We start from the raw sequence: 17675 nt of genomic DNA, 5'->3' as shown, positions 1-17675 counted from the left end.
CAGTGTTTTTCACAAATCACTTTTGAAAGTTTAGTTGTTCAACGCTCAGCCTAAAATGCACCTGGTGCGTAGTCTTCAGCATCATTTGCCTCAGATTTCTTCGCGAAACCTTTCCTTGCACTTGCTTTGGCCTTCCTTCTTCGCTTGCTCTGAGCAGAGATCCGAAAGTCCCTTTTGGCTATTCGGGCCTTGTCCATCCTGTTGAGGGCCACATTACAAAACACTCCAGGTGTGACGCCTAGAGCCTAAAACACTTGCTTCCTTGCTTGGTGGCCATTGTTGTAGAAGCTAACCGCGTCATACACGGCAGCTTTTACTGTGCATGCGCCCACAAATGTTGTCTTTGGGCACCTGCACCAGATCAGGTTATTCAGGGACTCGTTAGACTTCTGGGTTCGCCCATGAAGCCACCTTCGTAGAAGCTCCGGTGCTGCATTGTGAAAACTAATTTTTCACATTGTCTTGTCAGTAGCATCAATTAGAAACAACTTTCCTTTCCAGTTGCACCGTTTTTTTTCAATGAGAGTTGCAATGTAAAGAAAGCTTTCTAAAGCCACGCCCACTTTAAAATGCGGATAGTATATTGATGACACCATTTTTAAATTACTTCTGGTGCTGCTACGAGCGTGCCGTTTGGAGAATATGTTCTGTATGAACCATAGTATTTTTTGGTTCTAATATTAAAAAAACTATTTTTGGGTTGTATTTACCTACCACCCCCCTTAAAGCACAGATTTCATGAATTGCTACTACAATTTTTCTTTGATACATTACTTAGGGAGGGCCCTCTTTTCTGGAGCCTGAGAAATGTAATATGTTGCGCAGTTGGGGTACAATGTTGAAAGTTTGTTTGTTATCTTCTCTCACAGTGTTCCATTTACCCTGCAAATTTCAATCAATTTGGATAAAGGGTTCAAAAGTTGATACCCCCAGGCCATGTCCCCCCTTAAGGCCAGTTTACGTGGAAAGTTTGCTTACGTTATGTTGAGATACAGATGCAAGTTATTAGAACATGTGTTTGGTGTGTAGCTTGCAAAGCTACCTCCTATATGGGTTACTATTCAAAGGAGAGACGTCCCGCTGACTCGTGGTCGTAACTTGACGTAAGCTTCCGTAGCATGCTGCATTGTACACCAAACATGCCGTGGGAACAGGCCTTTATGCTTCATGCTCTGTCATCAGGGCATCGTATACGGTTAACTTTTGCAAAACATGAAGTCTCTCCATGCATTCTTTTTTTCGGCTTCTAGGCCTTCCTACAGTGAGTTTCACCTTACATCCAACGGATGAGACGGCAGCAAACGAGCCATCTCGTCTCTCTCCGTGAATGCTACACGTGGTACACTCTCCGCCTGTCGCTGTGCCCCACTCCCACGGCCTTGGATGGGTTCAGATGGCTTGTAGCATCTGCCGCGGTTGTTTGTGAGGTGAAATGGAGTATAGAACAGTAAGCTGGGCTATCTTGTGGAGAGCTTGTGTGGGTTGGGCAGCCCCAAAGTGACCGGTGTGGGGTTTTTCGTCTCTCCCAGGGAGGGAATGCCCCCGTGAAGGTGTGGAGCCCCCCGTTTGTGCTGGCACCCCAGAAGGACAAGCAGACGGAGCTCGGGGAGATGTTTGGGGACCGCCGGGAAAAGAGTGGCATCCTCTTCTGTGCCTACTGCCTCACGGAGGACCAGCGCTGGCTCCTGGCCAGCGTGAGCAACGACAAGGGAGACCTGCTCGACAACTGCTCCATCAACATAGAGATCCCCAACAGGTGTGTGTCGGGAACGATCCACGCCACTCTAGTTCCTTTTGCTAGAAGGATTGTCACCCTCTTCGTCCTTTAACCCTATTTTCTGCCATTTGTATTGACAAAAGGTGCTCTTGTTCGTGTGTACGCAGGTATGTACGTGGAAACGGCCGTGGCATAATGTTGCCATTTACAGTTTGTTTACTGCTAAGTTTGAATTTGTGTCTGTAGGGATAGGGAAAGTAACTTCAAGGACCGTAGGTGAGAACAGAAAGCTTATGGTGCAAGCGTTCCCGAAACGCAGGTTTGGGGACTACCGTAACACTTACCATTTGAGGAAAATTCAATATTTTTGTGGCCGCCATATTGAATGTTATTCCCAAACCGAGTAAGGGCCCCCTTCCTATTTTTATGGAATAATCTCTAAATTTGAAGGGTGCACTTGCTCGGTATTTTACGGTAGTTTGATTGCATTGATTTAATTAGAAGTCATTTATGGATGCAACTGACTGACTAGTGATGCAAAGGAACATTTCCTTGATTTGAAAACATCTTGTGCCACGACGTAGGAGCAAACCCAAGGAACCGATCTGCCGAAAATGTGAAACGGAGTGCTGTGTTGTTGCCTACTAGCATAACTAGCGGTACCGTGGTCTTCACTGGAGAAAGTTTGAGCATTCCACATTCTCGTCACACGCCCGTAAAATTGTCTTTTGTGGACTATTTTGAAAATTCTTGTATCTATCTTTATCTCGTTGAACTGCTCCTGGCAAATGTCTTTGTGTATATCTTGATTATTTTAAAAATTCTCCGAAAAACTTGCTTCCCCAGTTTCCGTCACAGAGCAGCACAGCGAGAATAGGGCGATAGCGATGTTAGGGGAAGCGCACATATCATGCACGTAACACGGGCCGCACCTCTCGAATGGCATGGGCAACCACTGTAACCGTTTCGCGCCGACCCCGAGAGATGGCGCAGCGGCCGCGGGCGGGAGCGGCAACGCGGAGTGAGGAAGAGAGTCGTCGGGCGGAACGCGAGGCTTAGCGACAGGGGCGATACCGCTGCGCGCGGGTACGTGAAAGAATAAAGTGTTTGAGAGATTTCTTGCGTGTGAGCACGTCCGAAGCAACCAGTGACGAGGTGCGTCACAGCGAGAACACCTCGGAGACGAAGTAGGAGAGTCCAAGCAAGTGCCACTGCAGAGCAGCATGGAGAGGGTTTTGAAACACTTGCAAGCGTGCCAACGCCTGTCTGCAACAGCAATTTCTTTTTTTCTTTTTTTTTTTTTTGAAGTGCCCAAACAGATTAAGGGCACAGAATATATTGATATAATGTCTGTCAGGGGCGCAAAAAAGTGCAGTGCAAGAGTGAAAAAACCTGGATTTACGTATAATTATACACCAATTCAATTTAGCGGAGGAATGCCTCTCGCTAACTTTTGAGCTTAAATAATAAATAGGTGCTAGGACCTCACGTTCTGTGCATAGAGATCAAGCATCCACGCTTTTCGCACTTAGTAAGGGTGAGAGTTTAGATTGTGTCCTGCCTCCCCCCCCGAGAACGTTGGTTTACTTCCAGTCTCTTGTCCGCTTTTCTTTGCTGGTTATCAGTTTGTGCGACTGAATCCCAGACGAAGGGGCACCTCGTAACACTTCCCCCCCCCCCCCCCTCGAACCACAGGACGCGTCGCAAGAAGGCCTGTGCCCGCCGCCTGGGCCTTCACAAGCTGCTGGACTGGTTGCTGGGGGTGGCGGCATGCGGGCCCCGGGGAGCCGGGGCCATCACCCAGCCCTGGCGCCTGGTGGTGGGGCGCCTGGGGCGGGTGGGCCACGGCGAGCTCAAGGAGTGGGCCGCCCTGCTGGGGCGCCGGTCGCTGCTGCGCTACTCGCGCCGCCTCCGGGAGCTGTGCCACCAGTGCGCTGCGGGGGGCGCCTCCTCGGCGGCCGGAGGCGGGGCCGGGGCCCCCGGGGTCGGAGGCCCCTGCGTGCTGTCCGCCTGTCTGGTGTCCCTGGAGCCCGACGGGGCCCTGCGCCTCTTCCACGACCGCTACACGCCCGACGAGCGGTTCAGCTCGGCCTGCCACTCGTGCGACCTGAGCACGCCCCAGGACGCCTCCGCCACCCACATCCTGGTCTTCCCCACCTCGGCCACCACCCAGGTGGGCCTCTCCCGCCTTTCTCGCGGCCGCTGCCTTTGTTGGCCGCTTTGCCAGTCTTGCATCTGCGTCTGTGTCGCATCGTGCGACGACGTGGAAAGTGCAATGCCAGGCACAAGTGGGTTTTTGAACAAAGGTTGTGCGCTAAGGTATGCACAAGGTTGTGCGCGGGGTTTGCTCCAAATACGCCAGGCTTTGGAGAGATATTGTTGCGCAGAATCGACGTTGCCAGCTGTCACCAGCTTCTGACCTCGTGGCAGGCAGAAAATGCGTGATGCACTTTCCGTTGTCCCGCTTGCTAAAACGGCTCACAGCGGGGCGATACGACACTGCAACGATCACGTAATGCCATATCTGTCGCTCGGAAGGCACATTTCAGGGCCGTAACCGTCGCAAACGGCGCCCGTGCGACTAGACACCAAAATGTGGCGGCGCTGTGCTCACGAGCCGTTGTCGAGTAAACAGATGTGGCATGTCGCAAACGGGCGAATTATCATGATATTAGCCTCTGAGAATGTAGAAAAAAAGTGTCGGTGCACTGAGCCTAGCTTTCTTGTGACTGCAGTAGCGGGCAGTAGCGCAAAGAACCGTTGACAGTTCTTTGCGAGAGGATGGCAACGGGCCAAATCAATTATGTGTTGTGTCCACGTCGGTTATTTTACGTCAGTAAGTTGCATTGGTTGCAATTAAAGAACACTGTAGTCTAGTCCTGCACATAATACAAAAATATGTAAAGTATTGTGGAAGGTGCTCGTGCTTAGCGTTTTAAAGGGTTTTAGTTTCAAGAGTACCATTTTTGCTCGCACATACTAGATCAGCCTGTTTTGGTAAAAACGCAACGTGGAAATTGGGCAGTCAACTAATGCCCCAACCTCAGAAAGGCTCGTCGTGGGCAGGGGCCTTTTAGTGCAGACTTCGGTTCCCTTCAAGTTTGTTTGCGGAAGTTTGGAAAAAAAACTTTCTAAAACACCTAAAGCTTCCCAAGCAAGTGAACATCAACTAAAGTACAGTAGGACCTTGTCAATGTTTTTCAGGTGACTGCAATAAAAAAAAACAAAAAAAGAAACTAAAAAAAAAAAAACAAAAAAAAAACATGATGCCTAAAAATGTAACCAGTTACACCTTTAGGAACCTGCAGGGCGGTTTCACGTGACATACTTTCAGTTGGAACTCTCATCGGTCGCCATGTTGATGAACTTTCGCCCTATGACTTTTTATGTGCAGACACAGTGTTTTCCAGTTTTGAGCAAAGTAGAAAGTTGAGCCAGTTGGTTCATGGTTCTTTAAATAATTAAAAGCGCCGAAAAAGACAAGGACAAAGAAATGGAACGACACAAGGCGCCTTGTGTCGTTCCACTTCTTTGTCCTTGTCTTTTTCGGCGCTTTTAATTATTTAAAGATCCAGTTTTGAGTTTTTTGGTGTTGTGATCAACTGCACCATCCAGAGTAGTCGGGAACATAAAAGAGCATCGGCTACTACTTGTACCAATCTTTATTCGACCCTGAAGCGAGCCAACGATCAAGAAGTCGAAACGTCAGTGGCCAAAATGGCCCCTTTAAATGCCGCCAAAACAACTCCGAAAAAAAAAAAAGTGGAGCTGGCATTGGTTTATGGAGCCTAAACACGTCTCCGGTCGTACTTGCCGAGTTCTGTCATCGACGGAGTCGCTTGCCATGCTTGCACGTTTCACCAGTCCCAAAAACGATGCAACAACTAAGCGTCTGTGTGCAAAGTAATGTGGAAAGTGGCAAATGCTGTTCATCAACATAGTGGGACAACAACAGGAAGTGAAAAGGTGTTTCATGGAACTGCCCTATTGGTGAGACAGAAAGTATAACTCACGCGGCAGTTTCATTTTATATGGCTTCCACTACTGCGGAGAACTATCGGATTCAAATACTGGTCAATATTAACGCAAAATATGTTTTAAGGCTGGTTTTGAAGTCTAGAGTGTCACAAAATGTTGTAAAAAAAATATGGTAACATGGCCAGTTTTTTTCACAAGTAACTATGTCTCTCAATGGGGATCACAACGAAATTTCCAAGCTTATCGAGTGAACCCGGCTGCTCTTGGGCGGATCGGATGTCGTTGAGGTGACGGTACGTCTGGGGTGCGCAGTCGTCGCAGGCCACCTTCCAGCAAGACCACATGGACCCCCTGTCGACGACCCTGGGGGACGACGACGAGATCTTCAAGTCGCTGACGGAGGACATAGCGGTGGGCAACGACTTCAACGACATCCTGAACTGGACGGACAGCCCCGAGGCCCCCTGCTCCCCGACCAGGCGCTCCTCCCCTCCGGGCTCCCCGGGGGCCATGATGGGCGGGGGCCCCGGCGGGCGCCAGTCGCCCTTCCAGCACGGGGGCGCCCTCAGGGTGAGTGGGCCGACGTGCACCAACCGGGAGATGGTTGCAGTCTTCGGTCATCCTGCCTCTGGCGTGAGCTTGGTACCCTCCACGCCGCTCAAACTTGTTGCGCGCGTCCGAGGCCGGGCATTCGAAAGACGCGCCTGGCCGTTCTCTTTCCGCGTGTGACTATGGGGAGCCCGGAAAAGGCGGGAAATTTATCTTTTACCCTGCAATATTCGAAGCACATCTGTACATTGAAGTAGCCATGCTAAAAGAGTAGATTGTGAGCACGAAGCAGATAGTGGTTTGGGCCAGATATCTTCGTATTGAACATCGAACATGGGGATGAGGGAGAGCAATGTGGGCGGCAAAAAGTGTGAAGGCAAGACAAAGATATTGAATTGTTTTTCAGTCTTTCACTAGCGTGCACCATGCTTAAAAACGAAACTTTGGCTAAACTAGCGAAGGTGGTTCCCAACCTTCCTCTTGTCTACTTCTCGGTTTGGTTAATTTTAATGCAGCTATATGAACTGCAGCATGTAACCGAGAGATTTGTCGCGGCTATCCTAATCGCTTGCTATATGCAAATAATCATCCTTTTAATTCAAAATTTGAAAGAAAAAAAAAAAAGCTGAAATTATGAACGTGGGCTGTCGAGACATCGCTGCCCAACGTTTACACTCGAATAATCGTGACTGGTTAGCCCCTTCCAGTGCACTTGTTACCGAGCGCTTGTGCACTGCGGGAGAGCGATAACCACGAAGCTCGCAGGCTCCGCGGGTATCGCTTTCCCGCAGTGCACGTGTGTTTGTGAGAAGCCCACTCAACGGGGCTAACCCGTCGCAATCAATGCTTGGAAAAGTATCAATGTTGCAGTTACCTCGAACCGAATATAAAATGATGTATTATTCAAAACTACTATTAACGAAATTTGAATATTCGTGCAACACTACATTGAAGCAAATCTCCACATAATACGCACACAACAAATACTTTTTTTGTTTCCCGGGTTTACCAAAATCATCGAAGGTTTTTTGTTTTTTTTTTGTTTCGTTTTTTTGTGACACATTGCAAGTTTGGGTGGGCTATCTCTCAAGACGTCAGGATAGATGGGACCGCCCTGAGCCTTGGTGCATGCTTGTGTGCAGGGCCCCGGCAGTGGTGGAGCCGATGCCCAGGAGGAGCCCATGCAGCTGCTTCAGCAGCCCTTGGCCCTGGGCTACTATGTGTCCACGGCACCCACGGGTAGCCTCCCCCGCTGGTTCTGGGCGTCCTGCCCACACCTCAGGGAGTCCTGCCCTGTCTTCCTCAAGGTGAGCTTCCACCCATTTCCATTAACTTTTTTTCATTCAATCAAAATACTAAAGGGTATTTTCATTTGATGAAGCGGCGGAGCAGAGGGAAAAAAAAGCTTCAAACTTGAAGCTCGGCCCCATCAAGGGCGGTAGACGTATGTAATATGTAGAGCGCACAAACAAAAACAAAAATCCCGTATTTTATTTCTTGTGTTTCTTCGCTCGAAAGACGGGAGCGGTTATTTGCGGGATTTTACAGATTCCGAGACTGGTCACGCGCAGCAACCTTATGCTGATAGTTATTTCACCTGGCATCGCTTTATTTGTTGATTTATTTGCTTCGTGCCACGACAATAAGTTTTGTCTGAGAAACCTTGCACAACCCTACGTGGCCTTTTTTCTCGCCTCCAATGTTGGTTTAAGTGCTGTCAATGTTATTGTTTCGAGCGGAGTGTCGAGCCAGTAGTGATCCTTCCGCTGATGGCCACTCTCTTTGCTCGACAGAGCGCCCTGTTGCTGCACTGTCCGACGGTGCACCAGAATCACGACGACCTCTTGCACGGGAACCCTCACTTGCGCAACTACCACCCCCTGGACTCTACGTTGACCACAGACGTGCTGCGGTGAGTCTCACAGACTTGTTTAGGGTGACTCGGGCAATGGTGGATAGGCAAGCAAACTGGTGGAGCTCTAGCACCATGAGGCTGGCACAAGCACACGGGCATCAAATCCTCAAGTTGTTTCGGATTGAGACAACTCAATCTTGGAACCATTTTGTTTTGCTCGGCTGCAGCTTCAGTTTTATTAAAGGGGCACTGACACCCCAAAGGTCGTATTTTTTTTATTGTCTAAAACGATGCAAGTTGCAGTCATAGACACGCAAAAAAAAAACGCATCGCAAAAAAAAAATTTTCTCTCGCGCGCGCGCGCCTTTTTATTTTTGGTGTTTGATTTTCCCGCCTCTCGCCTCCTTGCTTCTTTTGATCGGTGACGTCAAGAATCATGAAATTTAGAAGCTTTGTAGGCGACATCTCTATAACATTTAATTACGGCAATCCTAAAACATGTTTTTTAACGCAATTACGAACGCACCACGGCCCTTCTTTTTGAAATACCAAAAATCGGGAGTTTGTTGTGGTGCCGTCTCTTGGATTTGTATCCTCCAACGGAAAACAGGCGACACCGCTCAAAACCGGTCCGCCGCAACGCCGGCGCCCGCTCCTTTCCTCCTCGCTTTGGGTCGCCATGGCAACAGCAGGAAGTGGTGAAAGAAAGTGAACTCTCAGGGCTCCGCAATTTTTGACGTCAAGGCACCGGCGCCGATCGCGCGGGAACTTTGAATTCGGCATTTGGAAATTGTTTTTTTACTTCACAAATACTGAATTCCCAAATTTCAAATTTTGAGGGTAATGTCCCGGCATCGTTTTCAATAGTTTCGGATACTAAAAAAAATATGATTTTGATGTGTCAGTGCCCCTTTAAGGGGGGACACGGGCTCCAATTCCTGATTTTTTTTTAAAAAGTGCATTTTTCAAATTCGTTATAACTAATTTCAGAAACTAATAATGCACCCTTCCATAAAATTTCATGCCTGTACGTCGAGTATTTAAGCCGATATAAAAGATTTTCGACAGGTCGGCGACGCGCCTCCTATCCCCGAGTCGTTCCGTCGCGCGATCGGTTGACAATATTCGCCATTTTCAAATGCTGACCGCTCCGCGCCCATTTGGCCTACCGCGATGTTGATACCCTCGTTGGAAGCGTCGTTTCTTCGGGCTTTTATGACGATAGTAAACTTCGTTCGAGAGTAAGCATGAACAAAGCCAGAGCCCTTTTGTTGTCGGCTATAATTGGCTTGAAAACGAAACTCAAGCCTGGATTGGCCCGTGACACCCCACGTGATCCGCTCGCCCGAATTGTTTTTTCGTCTCGTTGCTTCGGCCGAATGTTCGCTTCTTTTGCTTGCTCGGTATATATTTCTCACAGTTTTATCGTTTTATCTACGGTCTCGTCGCCGCGATGCCGGCCGTTAAACGGCATTCCCTCCAAGCCTTTGGAGCTCGCCGCCGTTCTGTGAAACCAAGAGGCTCGTCAGGTGGACGCGTACGATGCGCTAACCCTAACGGAACCACGTCGGACGCGTCGGCTGCTTCGCTCCCGAGCGCGTCACCATCTCCTGGTTCGTCGCTTCAGGACCTGACCTCTGAACAACCAGCCGACGTTTCTTCGTCTCTTCCTGAAGATTATGAGGTTGTGGAGGAGCTCACGGCGATAGAGCGCAAGATCTCGCTACTGCAAGAGAGCGATCCCGCTGCGGATCCCACGGACGCTCCCGCTGCTCCCGACGGTGCCCCAACCGAAGGTTATCGTCTGGTTGCTTTATCTGCCATCGAGACACTGGTGTCCGCTCTTCTGTGCCCGGTGTGCCGTGGATCAGACCTTCAGCTAAGCGAGAGTGGCAAGGGAGTTCAGGCGCAATTCGTCGTCGTCTGCCCAGACGGCGGGGACGTTGCTCGGACGCCGCACTCGTCGACCATCGGACACTCGCGGCAGAATGAATTGGCAGCACGGATTTCTCTTGCGTCTCGTGAATGTGGAATCGGATACACGAAGCTTACGAACTTTTTTGCCGGTATCAATGCTCCTTCGCCCATGCATCTCCGATCTTATCAAGATCTGGGAGAAAAGGTCCACGACGCCTCAGTGAGAGCAGCCAGCAACGTAATGAGCAAGGCAGCAGAAGCTGTACGAGAAACACGCGAGTCAGATAGCGGTGATTTGATGGACGTTTGTGTGACATACGATGGCACTTGGCATAAGCGTGGGCACACTTCACACTTTGGTGTTGGAGTTGCCATCGAGCTTGAGACTGGACTAGTTTTGGACTATTCTGTCCAGAGCAATTATTGCCATGGATGTAGCCTTGGACCTGCGCAGGGATCTGACAGCCATGAAGACTGGGCCGAGAATCACAGGGCAGTATGCCAGAAGAACTTTGCTGGGTCTGCAAATGCGATGGAGCTGCAAGCAGCAGACGAGATCTTCCGTCGGTCCGTCCAACTCCACAACCTGCAGTATGTGACAGTGCTGTGCGACGGGGACAGTAAAGCCTTCAACCATGTTGCGGGACTTGATCTTTACGACAAGGGCATGAGGAAAGAAGACTGTGTGAACCACGTCGCCAAAAGAATGTATGCTGGCATGGAGGCCCTAAAGAAAACAAAAAAAGGTCTCGGTGGAAGGGGCAAACTAACGAACCTTGTCATGAAGAAATTGACCAGCTACTATGCATCTGCACTGAAGACCAGTGCCCCAGACGTTCCAGCCATGCAGAAGGCAGTGTTTGCCAGCCTCCTCCACAGCTACTCCACCGATGAAGAGCCCCGGCATCAGGCCTGCCCTCATGGAGAACATTCCTGGTGTCACTTCAATCGCCAGAAAGCGCTGGAGGCAGCAGGAGAGCCGACGAAGCCACAGCCACACCGCCCTGCCTTCTCCAGAGACATCGCAAAGGAGTTGGTGCCCCTCTACAATAGACTCTCAAGGCAGGACCTACTCGAGAGGTGTGCTAGGATGGGAACGCAGAACAACAACGAGTCGTTCAATGCTCTGGTGTGGAGGCGGTGTCCCAAGACGGATTTCGCCTCTCGAAGAACTGTGGAAACTGCCGTGGCTCTTGCCGTCCTGGAATTCAACCTGGGCCCCAAGGGCTTTGAGAGGGCCCTTCATGAAATGGGAATCGAGCCCGGAAGCCACCAGGTTCAGCACGCTGACAAGGCCCTCCAAGCCAAGGTCTCCAAGGCGAAGCAGAAGGCCCTCAACTCTTCGAAAGTGGCCCATAAGCAAAGGAAGCTGGCAGCAATCGCCAAGGCACAGAGGGACCAGGCAGCTGAAGGGGAGACCTACTCTGCCGGCGCCTTTTAGTGGACACAGACTGGGCCAAACTAATAAAGTAAAGGTGCTCAATGTTTGAATGCGTTTTTCTCAGTTTCACTTTTTTGCTGCAAACTTTGTAGCAAGGAATCTATCGTTTGATGGTAAACATATCCAGGTGCCTCGTTCAAAGTGTTTCTTAACTGAAATTTACTGGGGAATTGGGCTATCTACTTCATTTTGTTTTAAGTTGAAGTCATCACTGAGAAAAAAAGACATTTTGGCAAAATGGCATTCAAAGAAAGTGCATATGATTTTTGGAGACAGAATTTCTCTCCGAAATATTTACATTTTAATCATACAAATTAGATAGCCCAAAGCCACATACCCTCTACTTCATATCCAAGCAATAAAAACAGTGGTTTAACATTTCATTTTCATACGATAGATTTCCTAAGGAAAGGTGCCACAGCCTCATACACAAATATGTAACTTTTTACATAATTCTCCTATAGAAGTCAAAGTTTGCACAGTGCCCCTGCATCTGCTCATAAATGCACTCTCCGAATTTCATTAAAATCGGACGAGGAGTTCAAAAGTTAATAATTACGCCAGTGTCTCCCCTTAAGGTTGCAAGCTCCATTATCATATAATTGCGCATAAAGGCCGCACCCCCCATATTTACATCAAATATATTTAAAAAAAAAAAGATTTAAAGGGGCTGTGCAACGGTTTTAACGTTGAAAGAATTGGCATTTTTTGCTTTTGATACTGTTGACTGTGTCACAAATGGCAGAAAACACACCTCCTTTCATTGAAATGTTGCGATTCCGCCGCGTAATAGCGAGGCAAAACTTGGAATATACCCCGACCTGCAGCCACTAGCGGCGGCCATGAGAAACAAGCGGCGTGACGTCAGTGGGAAATCTTGTAGAAAGATACCAAGTTGTGCGAATACCTGCTCGATAAAAGTTAACTTTTCTATAAATCTTGTCGTTCCAACATATATATAAATGCGTCAAAAACCTGGTATCATCGACAAAACTTTTATTATACGGAGTTTTAGTGGCGCCATCTATCCTAGGTCCACAAAACTGCGAATAGCCGTTAGAAGCCAGAGGGGGAGGGGGACAGCGCCGTACGGGCAAGGACGCATATGGCCGGACCCGGATGAGACTTTCCTCCTTTCACCGTATATTTCGCGGGGCGCCTGCCAGCACGTGGTCACGCGGTCGCAAGCGGATGAGTTCTCGCTGCTCGCTGTTGGCTCTAAAGAGAGAACTTTTCCGGAACTCCGCGCCTACTCAAGCGACGTCACTGTGCACGTGACCCTGAAGACGATGTACGAGTTGAGAGGCGGCAAAAACCTGGATCTCTTTCATTTTTCTAAATAAAAACTGGGTATCCAGGCAAAATCTGTTTTCTGTAGTTCACTGCAGAAGTGTCAGGCATCAACTTCCACAATTATTTAAGCAAAGCCCTGAAATTGTTGCACAGCTCCTTTAAAACATGAAAGATGTTTAGAATTTTCTGTAATGACGAATTGGAGCGCAGCTCTTCAGGAAGAGGAGGGGAGGAATTTCACGTGACGTCACATTCATTCACATGACGTCAAACATGATGCCACTCAACCCGGTAAAATTTTCCGCTTAATTTAGTGGAAAAATTTCCCGGCTGAATTTACTAAAAATCTTCCCGGCTTGAGTGGCGCCATGTGCGATGCCACAAGGGTAAAATTTTCCCGCTAAATTTAGCAGCAAATATTTCCGCTATATTTAGCGTCAAAAAATTTTCTGCTAAATTTTCCGACAAATTTAGCGTGAAAATTTTACTCACACACGTGACGTCACGTGAATAAATGTAACGTCCCGCTAAATTTAGTGGGAAAAGATTTCCTCTAAGTTTAGCGGGGAAATTTTACAGCGGAGCTGTTAAGGGCTAGGTTCCCCAGGATCGTGTCTTGTACTAAACAAATGTCGACACAAAACTCTGAACAGCTACCGCCATCTATGGGCGACGGCGGCAACCAGACAACCGGCTTGCCGGCCTCGCACCGGCTTGCCGGCCTCGCTCATAGATGTCGGCAACCTTTCCACTCTGGTTGTCACCAGAGTGGAAAGGCTGAATTTCTCTAAGCGTCGTCCTAGATGTCGTCCTCGAGTCCTAGAAGTCATGCTTGAGGTCGTCCTTGAGGTTTTCCTTGAGGTTGTCCTCGAGGTTGTCCTAGAAATCATCCTCGAGGTCGCCCTAGAGGTGCGTGCAGAAAAAAAAATAAAAAGGCGCGCGCAGGGAAATTTTTTTTCCCTGCGCGCGCCCTAGAGGCAGGGAAAAAAATTTCCCTGCGCGCGCCTTTTTATTTTTAGCGTTTATATCTCCCGCCGCTCACCTCCTTGCTTCTTTTGATCGGTGACGTCAAAAATCAGGGAATTTAGAAGCTTTGTAGGCGACATTTCTATAACATTTAATAACGGCAATCGTAAAACATGTTTTTTAATGCACTTGCAAACGCGCTACGGCCCCTCCTTTTGAAATACCAAAAGAGTTTGGTGTGATGTCGCTTCTTGGATTTGTATCCTCCCTCGGAAAACTTGGCGGCACTCGAGCAGAGGATCATCGGCGAGTCGGGGAAGAAACCGGTTTTTTCCCGCTCCAGCGCTCTTCTATCCCGCCTGCTCACCTCCTCCTCGCTTCGGGTCGCTGTGGCAACGGCTCTTTGCTTCATAGCGTGGAGCGGAGGTCCAAAAGAAAGTCGAGTCGCAGGAGACCGCAAAATTTGACTTGCTGCACTGGCACGGATCGTGCGGCATTTGGAAATTGTTTTTTTAATTCCGAAATACTGAATTCCTTAGTTTCGAATCTTGAGGGTAATGTCCCGGCATTGTTTTTAGTCGTTTCGGATAAGAAAAAATATGATTTTGATGTCAGTGCCCCTTTAATAACGGATTACTAGTTACCCTCTTCTAAACAAAATTTATTTCACCTATACAGTAGAACTCTATTTACAGCGGACTTCCATTAAAAACGAAAATAGCGGATAAGACTAAAGTAGTTTGGTTACAGAAGAAGCGCTAAAGTAGACTCAGTCACCCTCACATTCAGACTCACACTCACACCAGAAAAACGGTCACTCACGTCGCGCTGACTTTCAACTCAAATTGTATTTTCGTCTTCTTTCGTTTTTCTTTTACCCGTAATTAAATGTCTTCTCACTTCGTTCTCTTTTGTACAAAACAATTAGCAATGTCTGTCTTGCCTATGCCACTCGGATTGTAGGATCTTGCATACTCTCCTCCCGTGACCTACAGAGGGGATAAAGCCCCCAAACAGCTCCTTGACTTCGGGGGGTAATATTTTCACCCCCTCTGTAGGTCACGGGAGGAGAGTATGCAAGATCCTACAGTCCGAGTGGCATAGGCAAGACAGACATTGCTAATTGTTTTGTACAAAAGAGAACGAAGTGAGAAGACATTTAATTACGGGTAAAAGAAAAACGAAAGAAGACGAAAATACAATTTGAGTTGAAAGTCAGCGCGACGTGAGTGACCGTTTTTCTGGTGTGAGTGTGAGTCTGAATGTGAGGGTGACTGAGTCTACTTTAGCGCTTCTTCTGCAACATGTATATCCAACTCGCCCAAGCATCCATTCTAAGTAGTTTGGTTACCCACGCTATTTCGAGAAAATAGCGTATGCACCCAAGACGAGAAACACGGCCTGGGTATATTACTCCAAAATGTCCCGAATGTTGAGACCTCACCCTCTAACACGAAGACCTGGGAATTTTACTGATCTGGAAAACTTGCCTCCGGTTGGCAGTCATCTTGCCACGTAGCTTTGCGATGTCTCTCAATTCACAAACTGCCTAGGTAGGCATTCTGTAGGGTCAGTTTGCCATACTTGCACTTACACCCATGTCCAAGTGATTGTAGCGAGCTCCTGTTTTTCTGATGCCTCGGATGTGGATTGCAGGTACGTGCTAGAAGGCTACAACACCCTTTCGTGGCTGTCGCTGGACCCGCACAGCCACGACCGGCAGTCCTGCCTGCCCCTGCACATGCAGAACCTCATGAAGCTGTACCACGCTGTGGAAGCGCTGCTCTGAGGCTTCTCTCCCCCGTCCCCCTTCCCTTTCTCCGCCGGGCAGCGGACACCCTTCATCATCATCTAACGGCCACAGGGCTTCGACGACGTCTTGCCAGTGGACGCTGCCACGGGGATTCTGTTTCCGTCTCTCTCTGCCTCGGCGAAGGGACGGCACGTTGTTTGTCGTCCGACTTCCTTTCACTGTTACGGACTGTTTTGTATGCGCGTTGCTTAGCAGCTTCCAAAGGAGGCAATATGGTGTGGAAAATGGAAGCATGCCGGGTGCCAGTGAGCCACAAAGAAGTTCCGTGCGCGCCTGAAGGGGAGAAAACAAAAGAGTAAACTGGAGCTGGGGCCACAACACGTTCAATGCGCGGCGAGCAAGACTGGAAAAAGTGAGGTCAATCACGCTTTTGTTTGTTATTAGGTGGATGATGCATGAGTAGGTGGGTGGAGGAAATCGGGGTTGCCACTTGGGTTTTCTGGCTCCATTCAAAGCAGCTTTGCATGTGTCTCGGTTAATTGCTGGGGTTACTGCCGTCATTTTTTTTCTCGCGCAGCCAGTGGCTCGCACATCATCTCAAAGGGTTGCGGTGTCTCGACTTGTACAAATGTAAATGTCTCGTCCTTTGCAGATCCTCATTCTTTTTTATTATTATTATTATTTCCGTCGGTGGGGGGGACAAGCTTCGATTGTGTTGTTAATATATGCACATAATATATGTATAGCCTGCTTGCACGAGGGTGCGCCTCTTGGCGTGCTGAGGCTGGCCCGTTTCTCCTGTGTTCGAGCACGGTAGTCTCTACAAGAGCGGTTGTTGTTGGTCTTGGTTCCCTCGACTCATTAGCCTATACGAGCTGCATTCACGTCTCCCACACGATGCGACGTGCGTGCTCTTGGCGTCGTACCGAGCAGGAAAGCCATTTGTCTTTCGCTCGTGCACCCTAATTTAATAATCAGCATTGCACGCATAGGTTGCACCCACGGTCGAAGAAAGCTTTCTTCCATCCCCCATTTTGTTTCTCACCGGTGCGGTTCAACTGGCGTGTTCATTCAGTCATTGGTGCACCTGGTCCATCTGCACGTGTGGGAGGCGTCTTCACTGAAGGGCGACGGTAGCCGGTCACGATGCGGTGAGGGGTGACCCGAGGGCTCGCCGCGGCTGTCGTCGGTCGACAGACATATCAGGAGAAAACTGCCCAATTCCTCGTACGGGAAGATTCAAAGTGTTCAGGCTGAATCCAGCTCTACCTTTTGTTTTCTCTAAATCGGTGAGAAAAGTAGACCATATGTGGTAGAGGGGGTTACTCGAAGCACAGGCGACACTGCGTGGCTCCAAATATCTATAAATATATAAATAACAACAGTGTGTGTACGGCTTCGGAGGGTATGCGGAGCCCCCCCCACCCCCGTTTTTATTGTACATAGCATCCCCCTTTTGGCCCCAGTTTCTTCTGTACTTGAGTGTGTGCACTATTTAAGGACAAGGGCAAGTTCTTTATTTCTGTGTCATTCTATTTATTGTGCATGTACATAGCATAATTGAAAATTGCAGCACCGGGGAATTCGACTTCTCGCTTTTGTATTGACGTGGGTTAGGAAAGTGTATCTACTTAGCCTGTTATATACAGCATATACATACGCAGAGTGAAATATACATATATAGATGTAAAAAGAAGATGTGGGTATATATATATATACATATATGTACACGAAGGCGCCAGGCCGCCACCTCTTGGCAGGTTATACATGTACATAACTAACGATATGCCGAACAGCGCCTCCTTGAGCCGGAGGGCGGAGCTGCGGCACAAATGGGAATGCCATGGACAGCAGTGTTGTATAAAACAGTGTACAGCCTTAGCTCATTTTAGATCCTTTTTACATGGCCCAATTGTGCTGTGCAATGTCTTGATTGTACACTTTTACGAAGAATGTTGATTAAAACCTTATAACGAAGAATGTGACCTTGTCAGTCTGCAATCCATGGATATGTGGAAGCACTCGTACAGGCGAGCTGCCGGTTTTTTTTAAGCACTCGCAAACAGATAGCATTTTCTGGAAATTAGCGCCTTGTTTTGTATGCTGCGATTTAATTACATTTAGCCATTCAGGAGAAGAAGGGACTTGAAACTGCAACAGTTTTCTTGGGTTTGTTTCATGTGAGAAGCGTGTTAAAGTAGGCCAT

The 17675-nt window shown here is 48.6% G+C and overlaps 1 protein-coding gene across 2 annotated transcripts in view; it reads left to right on the top strand.

The window, feature by feature from the left end:
• Positions 1-17454, top strand: part of LOC8039474 (mediator of RNA polymerase II transcription subunit 13) — a 150827-nt gene extending 133373 nt beyond the window's left edge. For both annotated transcript variants that reach the window (XM_029994571.3, XM_040222401.3), the window contains 6 exons: positions 1530-1756; positions 3413-3890; positions 6008-6265; positions 7387-7551; positions 8038-8156; positions 15373-17454. In XM_029994571.3, coding sequence (XP_029850431.2) covers positions 1530-1756; positions 3413-3890; positions 6008-6265; positions 7387-7551; positions 8038-8156; positions 15373-15505 — 1380 coding nt within the window. In that variant the 3' untranslated portion in view covers positions 15506-17454. The remainder of the gene's footprint in view (positions 1-1529; positions 1757-3412; positions 3891-6007; positions 6266-7386; positions 7552-8037; positions 8157-15372) is intronic.
• Positions 17455-17675: the final 221 nt, after the last annotated feature.

Source organism: Ixodes scapularis, unplaced genomic scaffold, assembly GCF_016920785.2.
Source record: "Ixodes scapularis isolate PalLabHiFi unplaced genomic scaffold, ASM1692078v2 PGA_scaffold1__304_contigs__length_218370807, whole genome shotgun sequence".
Classification (NCBI taxonomy): domain Eukaryota; kingdom Metazoa; phylum Arthropoda; class Arachnida; order Ixodida; family Ixodidae; genus Ixodes; species Ixodes scapularis.
The sequence above is the reverse complement of the archived record's forward strand: the minus strand, read 5'-3'. Positions and strand labels throughout refer to the sequence as shown.